Here is a 19889-nt window from a genome sequence, read left to right on the forward strand (position 1 = left end):
ACCCGCCTTTGCCACCCAGCGTGCCATAAAGGCTGGCAAACTGCGTGATGGCTTTGTCCCTGTGTCCGAACCTGCCAGGGATTAAACGCTGGCGGTTGAGATTATTGTGCAACTGAAAAGAGGGAAGGGGGGGTGAGAAAAATCCCTCTTTCGAGGCGGTTTTCTTTGGCGGGCTCCTGCAGCAGCAGTCCCCTCGCCCTCCCCACCCCCGCGGGGTTTGTGGCTGCTCCCCGGGAGCCGCCGGGACTTGTAGTCCGGGCCGGGCTCAGCCTGCGGGGCTGGCCGCAGGGCACCCCGTCTTCCCCGGGTGGAGCGCGGGGGGGTCTGCAGGGCCCAGCGGAGGTCCCGCTGCCCGCCGGGGCCGCTCCGCCTGTGGGACAAGACGGCCGCAGTTCAAGGCAGCTCCGCTGCCGGGCCGAGGCGGGGGACAGCCCCCGGGGCCTGCGGCCGCGGGGGGACCGGGCCCCGAGCCCCCAGGGCCGGGCCGCGGCGGGTGGCGGGGCGGGCGCGGTGCCGGACTACGCGCCCCGAGCGCCCCTGCGCGGCGGCGGCGGGGCGGGGCGGGGCGGGCGCGGCCCTACAAAGGCGGCGGCGGCGGCGGGCGGCCGCTACTCACCGGCACCGGCGGGAGCGTGCGGGGTCGCCCGCGCTGCCGGGACAAAGCGCGGCCATGAGCCGGCTGTAGGCCCCCCGGGAGCCAGCCGCCGCTCCGCTCCCTTCGGTCGGAGCGGGGAAGGGGGGAGGCGTTGTTCTCGTCGCCGGCGACGCGGGGTGGATGCCGGCTGGGGCCGGCCGCGCCCGGCACCATGCACACCGTGCAGAAGGACACCACCTTCACCAAGATCTTCGTCGGGGGGCTGCCCTACCACACCACCGACTCCTCCCTCAGGAAGTACTTCGAGGTCTTCGGGGACATCGAGGAGGCGGTGGTGATCACCGACCGGCAGACTGGCAAATCCCGGGGATACGGCTTTGTAAGTGCCGCTCCGTGTCCTCTCCCCGCCCCGCTCCGCTTCCCGACGGGCCGGGCGGCGCGGTGACGGGCGGCGGGGCTGCTCCCTCCGCGACCTGGGCAAGGGGCTGGCAGCGGTGCCCCCGCACCCCTCCGCTGCGGAGCGGTGGTGGCTCGGCCAGGACAAAGGCTGGGGTGGGGGGCGGGGGGTGGTCCCGGGAGGAAAGCCGCTTCCCCCCGTGCCGGCCGCGGTGGTGCGGGTCGTTTCGGCACCTCCTTCCCGCCGGGTTTCTCGGCGGGGCGCTGCCCGCGGTGTCCGCGTCGCGCGTGGTTCGGCAGCGCGGATCCTCGGCTGCCAGCGCTGCCTCCGCTGCGGCGAGTTTTGGGACTGGCTCCGCCAACTTGTTAAAAAAAAAAAAGAAAAAAAAAAAAAAAGGCACGGGGGAGGAGGGGGGAAGGCCAGGGAAAACAACTGGCGTCAGCCCAGCGGAGGAACTTGGCGAGGGGGGAGCCCTCTTCCCTATCGGCTCCCCAGTGAGACCGCACCGAGCCGAGTTCGGCTCCCAGTTCAAACCAGAACAATAAACCCCGCGCAGTGCCTGTTGCTGGAGCGTTTGCAGAGGGCCGTTGCTACAAACAAGGCTGTGCTTAATTCCAGGTGACCATGGCAGACAGAGCTGCGGCTGAAAGAGCCTGCAAAGACCCAAACCCCATCATTGATGGCAGGAAAGCAAATGTGAACCTGGCATATTTGGGAGCAAAACCAAGGAGTATTCAAACTGGTGAGGCATCCAGGAGATCCCGTCTCTCTCTATTAGAATAACTTGTAAGACAAGGAAACAAGTTGCTCAGGCTGGATTCATCTGATCTGAGGATGCGTCCTTGTCCCTCAGAGTTCTGATTGTTGGCTGAGGATGTTGTAGTGCAGTTACCTCTCTTCTGTATCTTCTTAATCGTACCTGTTACGCTGGTGTTATCCACCTGAGTTCGTATAACTGAGTTAGAGCTGTTTTCTTCCATGGCTAATCTGTTTGCCTGTTATCCTCTTCCTTACACCGATATTATCAGTAAGATCCATTTCATCATTCTGCCCTTTGGTTTAATGACTGCAGTACCCAGTGTGTAAAATAAGGCATTATACCCCATTGTTTGTTCAATAACAGCACTTTCACACTGTTCTTTAATCTGAATTCCCATCTGGTCCTCATGCATATCACATACGCGTATTAAAATTAACTTGCTTCTAAATGGGGCTCTGCATTTGCTCACGTGCACAGCAGATAAAATGCATGTACATGTGGTCTGAGGTGTAATTATGCACGTATGTTACAAGTTGAATGGTACAATGGAGCCATTCATTAATATTTCTCTTTTTTGAAACTTTTTTCTTTTTTTTTTCTTTTTTTTTTTCTTAAGGTTTTACCATAGGTGTGCAGCAGCTACATCCAGCCTTCATTCAGAGACCCTTTGGGTAAGTGGAAATGTTTCTTAACAGTCTGTTTGAAATCAAATTCATGAATCAACTTCCTCATTATTTAAAATGCGTGAAAAAAGCCTTAACCATCAAGAGTGGACAGTTTCAGCAGCTGTTGTTAATGTTCGGAGTACTTTCTTTCTGGTGAAGATTTCAGTAGTTTTGTGGATTTGTTAGCTTTAATGTAATTCCCAAAGATCCTCCTTTATCCTTAGTAAATCTTAGTCATAATAAACCCAATGTATCGCTTGCTGCTTTGCCAACTTCAAGAATTCATCAAAATTCAAATAAATGGAAAATTGTTTCTGTATTATGGTACTTAAGGTGTCAAAACAATTAAGCAAATTTTGTTCCCATGTTTCTCAAATAAGATCTTCTGCTTCCTCTGTGCAGTTTCCCACGTAATGCTGCTTAGGATACAGTTTTATCCTAGAAAACAAATTGCATTGGAAACAAAGTCTGTTACTTAATGAAAGTAACATTAGGTCAAAAATTGATTTTGGACAGATGTTATACAAGGCTTGAATAGTCTGCAAAAGTGGGCTTTTGTCTGCTGTTTTCAATAGCTTATACCATCCCTACTCAGTTAGAAAAGTCCTCTTTTTATACATCTAATAGGATCTGGCAGCTGCTCGGCAAAAGACAAGTGTGCTTCACCAGAACAATAGTGACTGTCATACTGCCTTCATTTAACTGTTTAATGATTGATGCAGTTCTTTTTTTTACACCATTTCAGAAAGTGAATATTGATAGGGGTTTTTTATTATTATTTTCTAAGAGCATTAAGAAAGTAGGTGCATTTTTTAAAGCTTTTGAGCACTGCTGTGTTGTGGTTTTTGTGTGACTCTAATATAAATAGATGAGATTTTGGCCTTTGTCAGCAGAAATACTTCATCCCTTTCCTGCTCATGTTTTTTTGGGGTCGTTTTTTTTTTTTTTTGGGGGGGGGAGCTGGGTGTGTTTGGTTTTGGGTTTTTTTTTTGTTTTTGTTTTTTTTTTTTTTCAAGAAAAAATTCTGCTACGAACAAAACAAAAACTTTCACTCCTCTGCCCTCATGGCTGCAGTTGCCAGCTGCCTGGGTAATCTCATTCCAATGAGTTTATGGATGTAAGAAACTGTGTTGCCACAATAGTGCACACCCAGCGTGCGTGTGTTGTGTATGGTTCCAACACGCCAGTTTTCGTAAGTGGTTATGGCTCTGTTGGAAAGACTTGAAGAACATCTGTCATGAAACGAAGAGTCTTTTTTTTTTTTTTTTGTGCAAGAGCCACAGTAGTCTGTAGACAAGATGCTACTTTTTGATAGCTCTCCTTGCATGGGAGCTACAATAGCTTTCTTAGCCCCCCAAATAGGCACCTTTGAGATGTGAACTCCAGAGGCTTTCCAAATTGCACAGGAGTGCACGAGAGAAATTGACAATAAAACCAGCCTGTTAGGAGTTTTCCACACATGCTGACAGAAAAGAGCGAAATGGTGAAGCACGTTAAACTCCTCGTGTTGGCAGGAGCACCGGCGCACGCCTGTTCCTCTTGCAGATAATCTGCTGTTCCTGTGGGTGCCATTCCTACCCAGCAACCACAGCCCTGCAGCTCTGGAAAGCGTAGTTTTTTCTTTTTGAACAGTTTGCTTTTAGTTTCACATGCAGAGGAGTATGGGATCAACTGACTATGTGTTCCCTGTGATCTAGACAGTTACTGTTCCAGTTCTTGGGCATTGGTTTCATCATTAAACCAGCAGAGCTGCAGTTAGCACGCGCGGCAGAGAGCGCGATAAATTATTTATCCGTTGCCAAGAGACAGGAACCAGGAGGCTGTGGGGTGGGAGGAAGGGGATTATGTATCATTATTTGCAAGCATCAGTAAGCAAGAATCTCGTTGCATTCGGTCATTGCTGGAGCAGAATCACAGAAAATGCGAGCTTGGCAAAATGTGGAGCCGTTTACCTGAGCACCATGACTGAGGCTGCTCTGTGGCTTCTGAGCAAAGCATCAGGTGCTCAGTCGAGCCATGGAGATTAGCTGTCAGTTCCCTCTTCGTCTCGTGGGGACCACGTGTGGAGGGGATCCTGACCTTCCCCAAACGAAGCTCAGCGGCTCATCTGCTTTGCCCATGGTGCAAGATGTTGCCTGGTTCTCCCTCCTGCAGTTCCTGTCTCTGCAAAGTGTTTGTGCCCAGGGGTTGGCGTGTGGTTTCCAAAAGACGATTGTGATGGGACACGGGGTACTAGCTGTGCAAGGTGGACTTGGCGAGGAAGAAATGAATGAACAACCCATTAACTGGTAGGCAGTCAAGTAAGAGAAAGCCAGCCAGTCACGTTCCCACTGTCAAGCCACAAAACACGGGTTTTGGTGAAACCTGAAATGAATGGAAACTATGAAAATCACCCAACATCAGTGAGGATTATTTATAAACTGAAGGCTTCCCCCCCAGCCCAAGGCACCCAAACGCAGCTGTAAATATTGCCTGGGGTATGCGGAACAGAAAGAGAAACCATGAAGAGCCTCTCTCCTTCCTCCTGCTGTCCTGGCAGGGGAGGCACTTGCCCAGCAGACAGCACGGAGTCAGTAGTAAATTGTGTTTTGAAAAGTAGTCTCTAGATTGTCATAAACGGAGATCTTAACAGTAATGCAAGGTAAAGGATGTGTCTGTGTCAGGGTGACTCGGAGATCTAGCTTCTGAGTTTAGGGAAGCAGCTTTAGGCCTGGCCTGGAGCTCACGAACTGCGCTTCGCTTGGAGGCCGCTGGCAGTGCCGCAGCGTGTCCCTGCTGCTGCCGGCCAGCACGGAGCTGCGGTTACGCGATCAGAGAAAGGGGCGACCCTCTCTCTCTCCAAATGGAGCTGTCTCTTACTGCAGCAGTGTCCCTTTTGAGGAATTTTGAGAAACATATGAAACTTCTTGGAAGCTGCTAGGGGCAACTGTGTGGACTACTTGACCAGGAGTACGTGGTGATGTGGCAGAGCTGCTTGGTGCCCCCCTCTTGGTCCTCTCCTCTGGGACTCCGGTGCTTGAGGCAGGTTTGAGTCTGTGCAGGGAACGGGGATTCCCTGCTTCTCCTCTTTGCAGCCATGCTTGCCGCTCTGGACACGAGCAGCGTATGGCAGATGCATTCTTGTGGCTGTGCCTCAGCGAAGGAGCTATCTGTGTGGGAGATCTACCAGTGACTGCGTAAGTGACTGAGCTCTTGGAAACGTGTAGCTGTCTCTTGCAGCAGGATCCAGCTCTTTCCATATCTGCACAGTGGATGTTGCTGCCCCAGAGACCCCTCTCCCCACCCTTCTGTAGTTGCTTATTTTGGTGGCCGCCTGACTCTGGCCCACGTTTGGTCTCGGCCAGCCTCAGAAAGAGTTAAATCTCTTTGAGTTTGAAATTTCGTGCATTGATGCTGCTGCAGTTAGGAAGTCAAGAAAGCCCCTCTTTGTGTCAGCCCACCCTCCCTCGCAGCTGTTTATCCTTAAAACTTCTCTATTGGGTTAAAAATAAAAGGAAACAAACTTTAATCTTTTCTGTGGTTATGCTTATAAAACGGCGCACGCTGGCCTTGCTCTGCTCAGCCTTTGTCAGCTGGCATCCCCCCTGCTCCGACTTCCTATTGCACCACTTACCAAAACGCTGGCGCGCTGCGGGACCCCCGGCTGCTCTGCCGGTCACAAACGGCTCCCCTGGGGATGGTGCACCCGGCACCTGTTGTTTGTCGTGTGCCAGTAACGTGAAAGGTTTTGGGGGGGGATTTCCTAAGAAACATTCAAATCCATTTTCCAAATGGCTTCAGCTGCTAGTTCTCGGGCATGGTTACTGCTGTTCAGATGGAATGCTTGCCAGTCAGAAAGAGCTCTTTCTGCCCCCCCTTTTTTTTAAGAGTAGATCTATATTTATAAGCACATCAGATGGCTTTGTGAGTTTTCTTAGATGCCTGCTTCAAGGTGGCGAATGCTGGTATCAGACCAAAGGGCTTGGTATACGATTTCTTTTGGTTTGGGGTACAATGTGCTCATGTCCTGCACCTAGTATAGGCCTGTAGAACAGTACAAAGGGATGATCCGAAGTACTGACCTTACACTTGGCTGCATAAACGTTGTGCGAAGCTCCAGGCAGCACTGGACCTTCTGCAGGGGACAAGCTCTGGGTGCAGGGTGCCGTGTGCCGTTCCGGTGTAGCCGGGGCACAGGCCCGCGTGTGACGGAGAGCCAGGCTGAGCTGGCTCCAGCTTTGTCTTTAAAGCACGTGGCTGGAGTTGCGCCGTTTTCTCTGCGTGATTCCGTTGCCCTTGGTGGATTTGCTCTTCGTCCTCACCAGCACGAGAGCAGCCACCTTAGCAGCAGAGACCCAAGCCCTTTCCCCTCATTGCTGGGGAGTGGCAGATGCAGAATTCTCCTATTCTGATCTGGCTGCTGCCACTGAGTCCCAGTGTGGCAGACTGATGCACGTATCTGAATTTTCAGAGCGGTCCAGCTTGTACTCGATCTCATCTTTCCTTCGTGCAGCTGTTGGCATACTGGTCCCTAACTCTGGAGTATTAAACACATGCCCAGTAATTCGAATGATAAATGCAGCTCTGACTGGCCTGCCTCTGAGCTGAGGACACCAGCGAGGGAACCAGACAGTTGTTGTGCTGATAATTTGGTAGCAAGGACACTGGGTCACTTCTAAATATGACTTACATGAAGAGCTTGTTCCCCACAGATGGGAGCAAGCTGCATACCAGGGCTAAATATACTCGATGATCACAAAAGATGAAAAGTCCTGGACCTCAGAGTTAAAACTGAGCCTCCTGTTTCTCAGTCTCTAAATCCTGTAAACAGGATTGTGCTGTCCCCTGCAATTTCCCTGTCGCCAGCTTCGAGCGTTTCGGCTCCGGTCAAAGCGGCAGAGGCTGGCAAAGCCGTGCCGGCGGCAGGCTCGTAGCCCCGCATCGTGATCCCGGCTTGCGGGAAGGTACGGAGAGAGATGTCGTAGACACTCTAGAACAACAAAGGCACAACTGGATGAGGAATTGCTTCTTTTATCAGTGTAGGTTTTCTTTTTTCAAAAATAGGTGTTTCATTGCTTCTTCCATAGCTAAAGCATTCTGCTTCAAAATACTTCATCTGTCCAAGAAAGTGGTTTTAGTAAATTAAATGTGTGGATGGTTTTAATTAAAAGTCAGTGGAAGGGATCATGTGTAAAGAAAGTCTGTTAAAAAATGGAACCAGTTGAAAGTAGTCAATTTAATATATATTATGCCAAAACTTGTCAAGTACTTGAGAGGACTTTTAGAGCTGTTTCTGCAGCCTTTGGTTTTCTCTGAATTGCAGAAGAAAATGGAAAAGCTTAGCTAGAGGCAGAATTCCTGGAGCTGCCTGGGTTAATCTGTCAGAGCCTCTGGTTTTCCTCCGGTGTGGACGGGATGGATCTAGCATCCTCCTGGGCTTCTCGCGCTGATGCTGAAGGACTCGGGCTCCTGTAGTGCGCTGGTGCGAAGCATTTTCTGTTTCTTCTGTCAGTTCATTTCTGTTTTGGCTGTGCTGATAACTCGAAAGGGGAGGAGTTTCTCCTCCTCTGGATAGCTGACTGGTTGCGGATAAACTTCCATGTGGCTTTTTCCTTGGTGCCAGATGGCTCTTGTTTCAGGCAGATGTTATCTCCTGCTACCTGAGTGTTTTTCAGCCTGCTTCTCCACAACTATTTTTGGTCTGGCCCAACATGCCTTTGTTTGGGATTATTACTTTTTTTTTTCTTTTTCCTTTGGGTGTGGGGGAAGCAAGATGCAGAGGATAAAGCTGTAAACTGTTGAGCTGGGCTAACTCGTAGGGGAGCTCAGTGTATCGACCTCAGACTCCTGGTCAAGCTGAGAAAAAGAATTACGTCTCTGTGAGAAGATCTTTGGTCTGCAACCTCTTTTTAAAATTTCTTTTATTTTTTTTTCCCAACACCTCTGCACTGGCTATGGAGGAACACCTTCATGGCATTTCTTTTTACTTGTTTCTGTGGGATCCACCTTCCTCTGTTATGGACCATTAGTTTGTAGCATCGTGAAGTCAAGATGTACAAACACTGTAAAATGAGAACGTTGCTGGGCTATGATAGGTTCTCAGCTACTGCAGTGCCTCCTGTTCCTTAAGTTTTCTTTCTCCTGCCAAAATGAAAATAAATTGAAGTCATGGGTTGCTCTCATACACTTAAGTTCACATTTGTATTTCTCAAGCAGTGATTTTGGTAGGCTCACCACCCAGCAGAGGTTATTTCTGAATCCTGTACTACAATCACCTTTTCTCTGGTACTGATTCCAGCCTGGGACAGTCTGTTGTGGCAGCTTGTTCCTTGGTGATTGCCACCAGTGTGGTGACGTCTCGTCCCAAGAGGGAAGCAGGAAACCCACTCGTGTACCTGTTTGCACAGGCTGCTGTGTAACTCTTACCAGAGGAGGATGAGTAGAAGACTGACCCGAAAATCAGTTACAAGATGAGCAGAAATTGGGTTGGTTGGTTTGCTGTTTTGTGTTTGTGTCATATTGTAGCAGGTGAGGATAAATACTGTGCCATGGAGCCGTGGAGTTCATCCTTGTCTTACTTCGAGCTGGCTGATGAGGCAGAATCCATTGACGTTCCAACATGTGTTTAAATCAGCTTTGGTAGGGACGTTTCAGGATTCAGAGGTTTGTCCTGTCAGTGGTTGAAGCCCAGCCCATGTCATACTGGTGTCAGTGAAAGCTGATGGCTGGTGGAGTGGTTGGGGCACAATGAGCGTCCTGATCTGCACCAAATTGTCAGTGGATGAACTCCACGTGATGATCTCCTGGAGCAAGAGTCCTTCTTGGTGGGCAGGGACTGACCTGGCCATGCTCCAGCCTGTAGCCCCTCCTCATCACTTCTGGATTTGAGAACAGGGCCTTAATTTCTCGCGTTTCTCCAGCCTGCCATCGTGGCTGGGGCCCATATGATCTGTATCGCCCAGCCTGCCACCCCTCCACACAGATTTCCTTAAGGTGGCTCCACGAGGTGAGTGCTTGCTGGCTTGGGAGCATCCTTCAGGAATGACGTTCGTGTGAGTTACATCAGACGTGTCTGTGCATCGCCAACGCCGAGGCAGTGTTGTGGTGCTGCTGATGCAAGTGTAGAGCTCCTGGACTGCTGCTGCTTTCCGTGGTGTTGGCTCGGGTCTGTTTCCAGAGCAGCTCCTGCCTGGTACTCATGAACCGACTTCGAAATACGTCTTCAAATCTGGCATGCAGGCTGCGGTTGGAGGTGTTACTTCACCAGAGGCAGTTTTCGTGTTGCTGTCATGGACAGCTCGGCTCCATCTGCAGTACCACCTACCCGCTGAAGCCTGGCACCGCCTGCCGTCACGCGTAGTGGCAGCGTGGGTGTCCCTGTAGCAGCTAACGGGTCGGCTCTAGTGGAAATGGAGGCCAAATTCCTGGGGTCAAATGCCAGAATTTGTGCCTTCACTGGCAGACACAAAGGGCTCTGTTTCTTTTATTCTTCAAGGAATAAAAGGCTGGTCGTGGCGGTGGCATTTGTGTGCTGATCTCTGTGAGGCTGCCAGGAGCCCTGTGCTCCTCCTTGTTTCCCAAGTGTTGCTGTGATGCCGTGTTCCCCTCGACAGAGGGTTGCAGTTGTCTCCCAGCTCTCCAGAAGCAGCAAAACCAGCTCCCGGCGTGACTGGCAGAGCTTGAGGAGGTCGGGAGCTCCTGCCCTGCTGCTCTCCTGGACCCGTGCAGCTTGCAGGAGCTGCTCATGCGTAGGAGATAGGGGAGAGCTGAGAAGGTGCAGCTAAAACACATTATAGGTGTAAACCTGACCTAAAATAATCAAATATATAAAGCATCTCCAAGATGAGCTCTGCCAGATAGAGCTGGTGACGAGTTGAGAGGACCTTGTTAGTTTGTTCCTCTTCCTTGCCGTTTGGGAAGGGGTGTGGGACACACGGCCTTCTGACTTGTCCCTTCTGCCTGGCTGCCCTCGGGGCTGCTGGTGCCCGCCCCTGCCCTGCAGCTCGGCCCCGGCAGCCCTGCCAGCGTGGTGGGGAGAACTGGGGGACGGCAAGTTTTTAAAAGTTCGCTCTTTCAGCAGGCAGCACCTCCTGGGAGCCAAGGGTGCTGGCAGCCGCAGGCCTCACTGCTTCATTCCAACATCTTCACCCAGGACTGCACCAAAACCAGGCTCTGCTTTTGTGCTGTCCTTCGCATTTTGCAGAGCAAAGGCAGAAGCCGAGTCTGCGTCTCCTGTGCCGATGGCTCTGTAACCGTCTCTTTTGTTCTGTGTCTTTCAATTCTGGCTGCCGGGCAGGGTAACATGGTGCCACCTAGTTAGGAACGTGGGCTAGTGTGGCGGTCCCGGCTGCCCTCCTGCACCGCGACGGCCCTCCCGAGTCCCTCCTGCGGCCACCGCCGGCTCTAGGCTTAGGTTTGACCATGCTTGTTGCATTTTGTGGCCTTTGCCCGCGATTGATTGTAATGCCATAAGCATCTCGTATGTCTGCTGTTCACGGGATGACTTTGGTGTGTGGTGGCGATGGCTGATCGCTTGGTTGACGTTTTATAATCACGTTGTGTGTGTTCTAGATGAAGTTCTCTTCTGGCTGGCAGGGCCCGTTGTGGTGGAGGGAGGAAAACTGCAGGGAGGAAGGGAAAGGCATCTTAAAACATAGATGTGACTAATTCTGTAGAAATTCAGATTAGAGTTTGCTATTTTTAGAAAAAGAACTCCAAAAGAGTTTTTCTTTTACCCTGAAAGATCTTCCTCACAAATAATTGAATGAGGGGAAATACTTTAAGACCTTCTGTAGCTGCTAAATGTAGCCATCAGAGAACTTCATCATACTGCACTGGTTTTGTGTTGTTTGTAGCTGCAAGTCACCGAAGTGACCTCACCTTGGGTTGTGTGTTTTGTTTTGGTTGATGAATTGCCAGCTGTGCACCTAATTCAGAAGTCCAAACTGTATATCATGATTGAAATCTCTAGCTGAATTATTAAAACCCCACGGACCAAAAGAATGTTCCCTTTTATACAGAAGCAGATTCTGGAGTTGCTGAGTGTGATTTTTCTAGTGCAGTAAACATGGTGTGTGATGCGCGCTTGTGTAAGCACTGGGCCGGGAGGTGTTTCTGGAAGCAGAGCGCAGGAATACCCATTGTCATCTTAGCTAATGGTGCCTTTTGTTCAAGGTGGCGCTGAAGAACTGGGATTTTTCCTTGCTGAGCAAAAAAAGTAGTGCAGGCTGTTGTGGATTTGTGGTCCCTCTGGAGCACGCCGTGGGAGCTGCCATGGAGGAGCTGCGTATGTGAAAGCAAAGCCAGCACATGGAGTTTCGTGCTTCACATGGGGTGTGCTGGCTCCAAAGAGCGGTTGGGTGGCAGCAAGGGACATCAGGGGTGACCTGTGGAGCTTCCCAAACAGGACGATGCTGAGGCTGGCTGCTGAGCGGCTCTTGGACCCCCCTGCTCATTTTGCAGGTGCAGGCTGAGTGCCTGCGTGCAGGAAAAGTGCAGGCCCCTCCTCTGCTCCTGCTAGTGGGTGTTTTTTAGTGAGTCCTGAGCGTGAGGATTGTGCATTTCGTTTTTCTGTTGTGTTCGTGGGGTGGTTTTAACTTTATCAAGCCCTGGAGTAGCAGGAAGCCCAGTAGTGGGACACGCGTAGGGAGAAGCAACAGGCAGCCAGAGCATCTGGCCGATCTGGGATGCAGGTCGTTGTCCAAGCTGATGGACAACACGGGCGTAGAGCAAGAGGTGTGTGGGGGGCCTGCTCGTCTCGCCCCCAGTGGTTCCGTGGGCCAGTGCCTCCATCCTCTGCGGAGCCTTTCCTGAGACCCTGGCAGGCCAAGGGAGCAGTGCTGCACCATTTAAAACAAACCCCAGTGACTGAGCTTGAGGAACCTCTGGGTTGGGACGGGGCCCAGCTCCTTGGAGGAGGTGGCTGCTGCTGCCAGCTGATGGGAGCGCGCGGCGTTAGGAGCTCTTGGTCTGAGCTGGTGCACGAGCTCAAGCTCCGATTCAGCCGTGCCGGCCTCAGTTTAGACCGGAGCTAAACCAAAAGTGATCCAGTGAACTTCTGCTGCCTCATCTCATTCTTGTTAGTCGCGGGGTGATACTGGGTACAGAGCATTTATGAACTGAAGGGCTGTGAGGTCCCTCTCTCTGCACTACGCTGGGGATGGTTCTGGCCTCTGGAGATTGTCTTGCACTTACTCAGCCAAAGGCTGAGGTGCTGCTTGCCACCATCCATCCTCCTCCCCAGCGCTGTTCTCTGGGATGGCCTCGTTACATCTGAGCACCCTGATTTCGGAGGCAGTGTTGCTGTGTAGGGGAGGAGAACGATCATTTTCTCGTAATGCAGATTGCCTCAAGAAGAAACAAAGTGCATATGTGAGTGGGAAAATGAGAGAAAACTCGGTTCACATGAGCACTTGTTCGCAGAAGCTTTTCTCCTGCCTGAAGAGCGGGTTAGACCATCCAGTGCTGGTTGTAAAGCAAATGGGAACAGCCCTGTAGCTGCTGGATAGCGGGGACCAGCCCCAGGGGGATCCCAGTATGTTGTAGCTGGTGGCTGAGACCGAGGATGGGCACTCGGGTGGAACGAGGGCAGACGGTGATAGAGCCAGCAGAAGTCTCCAGGCCCTGGCTGCGAGTCCCCGTGAAGCACCAGAGCACCAGGTCCCGCTGCTGGGGTTTCCGACCCTGGAGATCAGATGGATGAGTGGGCAAGGTATCCTCTTCCCGAGCAGCGGAGCTCGGCTTCAGGGAGCCGTTCAGGCACATACAAGCCTGTGTCTTGTGAAAAGCCTGTGGGTTGTGTTTGAAAATGTGCTGTCACACACATCCACACAAAAATCCCCAAAATACTTGAATCTGCATAAGCTCTTTGCAGAGTTTTCCCTTAGTTTTTTTTTGTTGTTGTTTGCCAAAATGAGTTGGGTTTGGGGGCGGGGGGCAGCGAGCTCTCTGGAGGATGGCTTTTGCTTTGTGCTGGTGCGCGTGGCTCTGCTCTTCTGGTGGCACGTGCCATTTGCTGGTGACAGCCTGCACACCCCTGGTTCTTAACAAGCCTCCCGAGTCTGTCAAGCCTGCGCACAGTGCAGTTTTTACTCTTGTTTGAGGCTTGACTTGTTACGGGCCCTTTGGAAAATACAGCCCGTTCATTTTGCTGCTTTCCTTTCCTTCCCTCCTCATTAGCAGTTTCTAGCAAATTAGTGGGCACTCCTGCACTAATCATCTCCAGGATCTTGCAGTCTGTGGACTTCAGTTGACCGTGGTGCTGTTAAATTCCTCTCAGCAGCATGGCTACTGCAGGGCAGGGGCAAACTGGAGGGTGAAAAGCAACAGTTTGGGACGTGTGTCGAAAGGGCAGAGCAAATACCGGGGCCTGGCTGGCCACGGAGCCTGGGTGTAAAAGCTCACGGGCAGGAGAGCATTGCTGCTGGGGTGGGGGCTGCTGGCACGGTCGCTACTGAAGGGAAGAAAACCAAAATTAATATCTCGTGTTTTGCAACAAACAGCCTGTAGCATTGCTCTAAACATCCAGTGTTATGGAAACACCAGGTTAAATGTGTAGTAACTGATAACAGCTGGAAGGCCCTCGGCTGTGCCCGGGGACAGTGGCCATCCCTGGTGGGACGCTGCCCTGATGGGGTGAGTGGAGGAGCGACCTGGAGTCCCTGGTGCTGGAGGGTGCCCTGTGGGTCTTCAGGAGCCTCCGTTACAGTTTGGGCAGTGCAGAGGGGGATACAGGAGGTGACGAGGCTGCTGGTGCCAGCAGGGACAGGCAGGGCACAACAGAATAGGGAGACGTGGTGAGCCCGTCAGGCAGGGGCTGTGTTGCGGCCATCCAGGGAGGTTATTTTGGGAACTGGCAGCTTGGAGAGTTGGAGACGCAGGACATGGAGACCAGGGTGTACGTCCGTTCTTGCAGTCCGTGCCTCACCTTGCACTACTTCCACCCTTGGGGTCTGGGAGTGTTTTGCCTCCCATTCCCTCCACCCTGTGCAGCACCCCTGACTGGAGGGCAGCACTGCTGGGCAGCACCGTTTCTGTGGCTGATGCACATGAGTTTGGGGGGGCATGAGGGGGGGACATGCAGGCTGGAGGGAACCCAGCCCCTCGCTGACTCTCTCCCTTTGCCTCCACAGACTCACGCCTCACTATGTTTACCCCCAAGCTATCATCCAGCCCAGCGTGGTGATCCCTACCCCTGTGCAGTCCATCACGTCTCCCTACATCGACTACACCGCCGCCAGCCAAGCCTATTCCCAGTATACCACAGCTGCCTACGATCAGTACCCCTACGCTGCCTCCCCCGCCGCCGGCTTTGTGGGATACGGCTACACGGGCGCCGTCCAGCCTCCCATCACCGCCAGCAACCCCGCGGCGCCCGCCACCGCTTTCGTGCAGTATCAGCCCCAACAGCTGCAGCCCGACCGCATGCAGTGAGGGCCCTGCCCGCGCCTTCGCCACTTAGGACAGTCTTTTACAATGGAAGGATACAACTAGGACAACAAAAGCAACAAAAAAAAAAAACAATAAAAGAAACAAAAAAAAAAAAAAAGAAAAAAATCACTCCGCCCCTTTATCCCCTTTACGTAGGTGCATATCGATACCTAAGCTATTTATAGTGTTAAGGGCGAACCCGAACCCTTGCAGTCTGACTGTGCTCATGGAAATGGACTTCTGGTAAGTTTTTTTTTTTTTTCAATCTGGACAGGTATTGTCTTGAAGATGTTCTAAAAGTGACTGAAATGTTTCACAGGAAAACTACAGATTCTTGCACACATCGCGGTCTGCTTCCATCACCCGTGGTCTTCTTTCCAGCCCTACCCCATCTGCCCTCCCCATCAAACCTGCAATCCTCTTGATTACTGTTGAGGTACAGAGGTACTTGGAGAACATGGAAAAAAGCAATCTTATTTTTTGGTTGTACAAAAACTTTGTAATACTCAGAGATGCCTTACAGGAAAAAAAAAAAAAGAAAGAAAAAAGAAAAACTATTTTTTAATATTTATTGCGATTTTATTCGCATGAGCTGTGAATTGCAGACAGAAGAATAGTAGTAAGTATCTGCCTTGTTTAATTCTCATTTTACTAAATTATTGTATGTAGGTAAAAGTTCTTAAGTAATTGCTGAATCACTTCAACATGCAAAAGGGAATATTGGCTTGAAGGAGAGCAGAATATTCCTTTAGTCAACGCACTGTACTATTTTCTTATTGTAATTGTTACTCTGTTAAGATTATCTCAAATTTAGGTATATTTTTAAATGCAAAAAACCAACCAAGAATACTGAACATTTTGTCTACTTTGGTAGATCTTTTGTTACGATGCTGCAACCTATGGAGACATTTACAGTATTTATGTAAAAGAGATTTGGGGCTGTTGGCCAGCGAAGCTTAGGAGAATATCTGAGTGGAGCGAAAGAGAAAAAGGTGTTATGTCATTGAACAAATGGGTGAACTCAGCCTTTTTATGCCTATAATCCAACAGCCAAATAAAGGAAGAGAACAGACGATGTAAGTTAAGTGCATTTCTACAAAGAACAGCAATAAACTATTTTAACTTTTAAAATTATTTGACACTGTATGGTGCCATGTTTGCTTGGCTGGAATCTGTGAGGGAGTACTTTCAAATTGACCTGGTCCGGCCACGCTGGGGCTTTCCCCGTGGGCGTGCCGCGGTGGGTTGGGAGCACGTGTCGTGCGGTGCAGCGGGGCCTGGCCAGAGCCCCCGCTCCCATCCGGACCCAGCGTTGTATCGCGCCGGCGTGGCCTGGGCACAGCCGTCCCTCGCAGTGCGTCCCATCTGCCCTTGCTCGCTCAGCATGTCCCTAATCACCTGTAGCTCTGGGCGCCTCGGGGTTTTTGAGCTCCTGGAGTGTCACAGCAGTGCTGTGTGGTCCCCAACGCTTGTGCCCAGCGCTGGGCGCTTGCTGGCACTCAGCCCGTGCGGAGCAGAGGGTGTAAAGTGCTGCTGTCCTGGGGCAGCTCCAGTGGAAGCCAGGACAGCTGCGATCAGATCTTACCCCAGAATCCTCAGGACATCACTTTCCTTCTGTTATTTGCTTAGAATAAGGGGTTTTTTTTCCTAAATTAAATCCATCCAGCAGTGAGTGGTCTGCCAAAGCCCTGTCCCAGTTAAGGGGTCTCTGACCCAGCAGGTCACGGGCAGGCTGTGGGCAGTGATGAGGCTCTGGCAGGGTGCTCGCACCCTGAGCCTCCTTTGCGTTACCTCAGCCACATTGGACTTTCCCTCACCAATGTGCTGTAGAAATTTTGTTCTCCGATTTTGACCATTACAAACTGTGAATATCACCTTTTAAAAGTAAATAAAACTGCTCTCTTTGAATTTGCAGTGTCTTTGGCACCTGTTCAGAAGGTGATGATGCCTAAAGCCATTCTGGAGGAAGAGGGTGCCGTAGGATGGAAGCAGAGGCAGTTCAGCACTGAGTCTGGTCAAGGGCTCTGGTGAACTTTAAAGCGCACAGTGGGCATGTCTAACGTCATCAGTAGGCCTCAGAGTAAACAGCCCATCTCAATGAATGGAAACAGCTCATTCCTCCCTCGCTCATGTTGCGCGAGAATGCAGGTCCTAGTGCGGCTCTTGGTCCTGCCCAAGTTTTGCTTACAACCATATGGGTGACATTTATTTCCTTTTTAAGTAATTAGTTTCTGGATATGGCTGTGGGGCTGCCAAAGGAGTAAGAGCTGAGTGCTGCATCCAGCACGGCACTGGCGAGGAGTGCAGCCTGGCCCCAGAAACTGGCCTTTGAAGTACTATCGGGGCCAGAGATTATTCAGCAATTCTTCTTTCTCCCTGTCATGAGTCAGAGGAGGAGGAGAGAGGGGAGGATTTCGGGTGCCGTGTTGTGGTGCCCGTCCTCAGGCAGTGCTCCTGCCTGGCTCTGGCACTGCTGAACGTCAACTTTTGTCTTAGAGAGGGCTTGTGTCTCCCCAGGTCAACAGGGCCACCGGGGCCACCGAAGAGTAATTAGTCATTGAAAAAAAAAACTGTCTGGTGCATTTTAAAGTGAAAAGAGTGATGATTTTTCATATCGCTGACTCTAATTTCCTGAAAGGTGGCCAAAATTGCCAGGAAGCGAGGGCTCGGGCAGCGCTGAACAGCAGCGTGGCCCCCGGCACCCAGCCCACTGCTGGCGAATGCCTGTCCTGGGTCCCGCTCAGGTTTGCTTCGGGCTCGTTTTGGGAAACAACTGCATCCAAACAACAGTCCAACCTGCCATCTTCCTCTTTGTGAAAACCCAACTATGAAACTGTGGCCGGGCAGGATAACAGTGAAATCCGCTGTCCGGCTTCCCAGTGGGGTTGCAATGGCAGGGGGCCAGGGAAGCCTGCGGCTCCCCAAAAAGGAGCCCAAGTGTTTCCTGGGCCTGGTGCTGGGTTGGGGAAGTGGCAAGAGCCCGCTGGGTCGCTGAGTTGGAGGGACAAGAGATAGGGCAGTGCACGAGCGGTGAGGGGCAGGTGGTCAGGGTAGCACAAGACAAGTGCTTACATCACCTTGCAGTTGCATAAAAGTTTTATTTTATTTTATTTTTATTTTTCATTTCATTGATGGAGCATCCTCTTTCACCTGCACTGTGTGCCTTATGTTCTGGGATGAAGCGAGCTCGCCCCGGGCAGCTCAGCTCTGCTCCGGGCAGACGTGAGCATGGAGTGGGCACAGTTGGGGAGTCCCGGTGCCGTTGTAAGAGCCTCAGTGCGGCAATGTGCAGCCGCAGAGACACAGGGAGGAGCGGCGAGGGTGCGATGGTTTTGGTACGGGTTCCACAGGTGGGAGCACCCATGGAGTCCGCACCTCGTCCCAGACACACCACCGCAGCCATGCTGGTGGCTGACCTGGTCCAGGCCACCTCCCAGCAGCTGTGCCTGCATGCCCAGTCATTTGCATCACAAATTCAAATCTTTTTTTCTTAGGAAACCGTCACACCGGGGCTGTCAGGGTGAGCTTTGGCTTGTGTGGGCTGGAGCACCTGCAGCCCCTCTGCTGTCATGGGGAAGCATCACCACAAATACCAGCGCTGGGGTCCTGGTCATCGCCCGGATGCACCCCGCATCACCTCCCTTCCCACCCGCAGCAGCGAGCCGAGCGGCAGCCCCGTGCCCCAGGCTGCCTGCGGAGCTTGGTGGCTGGTGCCAGGCCCTCCCCACCTGCCCACTGTGGGAAGGGGGTGGCTCAGGTGAGATTTTTGCCCTTTCCAGGCACTGCCTTGCCCTGGGCTGTTCCCTGTCATGGAGGCACAGCCGAGGGCTCTGCTGCCAGTGGCCACCCAACCTGGCTCGTGATAAGGGGCAGGGGGGCACCGAGCCCACATCTCCGCAGCGCTCGCCCCCGCTGCCCCGCGTTATCTGGCTGAGACACTTGAGCTCCATGGGCTCCTATTGAGGTCTGGGGCTTTGCAGCGGCACCCCCAGCCCGTGGCTGTCCCCAGGAGGGAGGACTGGGGCTACTGGGAGTACTGGGGGGGCACTGCCAGCCCCCACAGCCCTGTTCCTGCGGCTGACGAGCCTCAGCTCCGAAACCTTATGGCTGAGAGGGAAAGGCCGAGCACAGGAGTTATTTGCATAGCAACTGGGCTGCTGTTGGCATTTAGCCTTTAAAATAAAGTTCACAGCAAAATGTTTTTGCCCCCTAGCAAACAGGGAATGCTAACAGCATCCCTTTCCCCCCCTCTCTTCTGGCTAAAACCTGTTTTTCCCTTCTTTGTGCCTCTCTGAATCCTGCCAGCGTAGAGATTCCCTTGTTCAGCGAGAAAAAAAAAAAAAAAAAAGAAAGGGGGGGAAAAAAAAGAAAAAAAGAAAAACTTAAGCCTGGGATTAAAAACCATCACTAAAATAGTTTGAATAACAAAGTCAACTGACTCGCCGGCAGCCCGGTGAATGCCTGTCACGTATCTCGGCCGGGGGCACGGTCATGTGTCCCACGAGATAGTTCCTGGAAAAGCTTCTGCTCAGCTCGATAGACCTGCGGCTGCTGATACCGCGCCAGCCTCGCTCTCCTGGAGCACTGCGGAAAACTTCCCGAACTTATGGAAGGGGGAGGGGGAATAAATAAATCTCCCTTGGGTACCAGAGACATCGGTTCTTCTGCTGCCCTAACCACCAGCCCCAGTGCTCCCAGCACCGGGCCAACAGTCCTTACTGGTGTCTTTAGCAATGGGATTTATGTGTCGTCTCCCCCGCTTCTAATTTTTGCATAGGTGTAGCTATAATAATAATAAAAAAAACCTGGACCTTGCATGAGATAAACGCAGATGGTTTGTAAACCCCCCCTGGCCCCGGGGAGAGCCGCCTCGCCGTGTCAGACACATCATGTGGGAGCACACAACCAGGACCGTGCTACTGGGGGGATTTTTGCCTGAAACCGAAGCCAAATACCTCAATTTTATCATTTTGCTGACACCAGCAGCGCAAACCTGGAAACACAGCAGTGTGACGAGGCACAGTGAGAGGGACGATGGCTCAGATAAAGCCGTGCTGCATGGGA

At 51.9% G+C, this 19889-nt stretch overlaps 1 protein-coding gene across 1 annotated transcript; it reads left to right on the forward strand.

Moving 5' to 3' along the window:
* The first annotated feature begins 601 nt into the window (after window positions 1-601).
* On the forward strand, window positions 602-15959 carry RBM38 (RNA binding motif protein 38). Its single transcript, XM_086760538.1, has 4 exons — window positions 602-974; window positions 1611-1734; window positions 2369-2423; window positions 14528-15959. Exons 1-4 carry the CDS (start codon window positions 807-809, stop codon window positions 14826-14828), a joined length of 648 nt encoding a protein of 215 aa, XP_086616664.1. The 5' UTR covers window positions 602-806; the 3' UTR covers window positions 14829-15959.
* The last annotated feature ends 3930 nt before the right edge of the window (window positions 15960-19889 follow it).

The sequence above is a fragment of the Chlamydotis macqueenii genome, chromosome 16 (genome assembly GCF_036417535.1).
Source record: "Chlamydotis macqueenii isolate bChlMac1 chromosome 16, bChlMac1.mat, whole genome shotgun sequence".
Lineage (NCBI taxonomy): Eukaryota > Metazoa > Chordata > Aves > Otidiformes > Otididae > Chlamydotis > Chlamydotis macqueenii.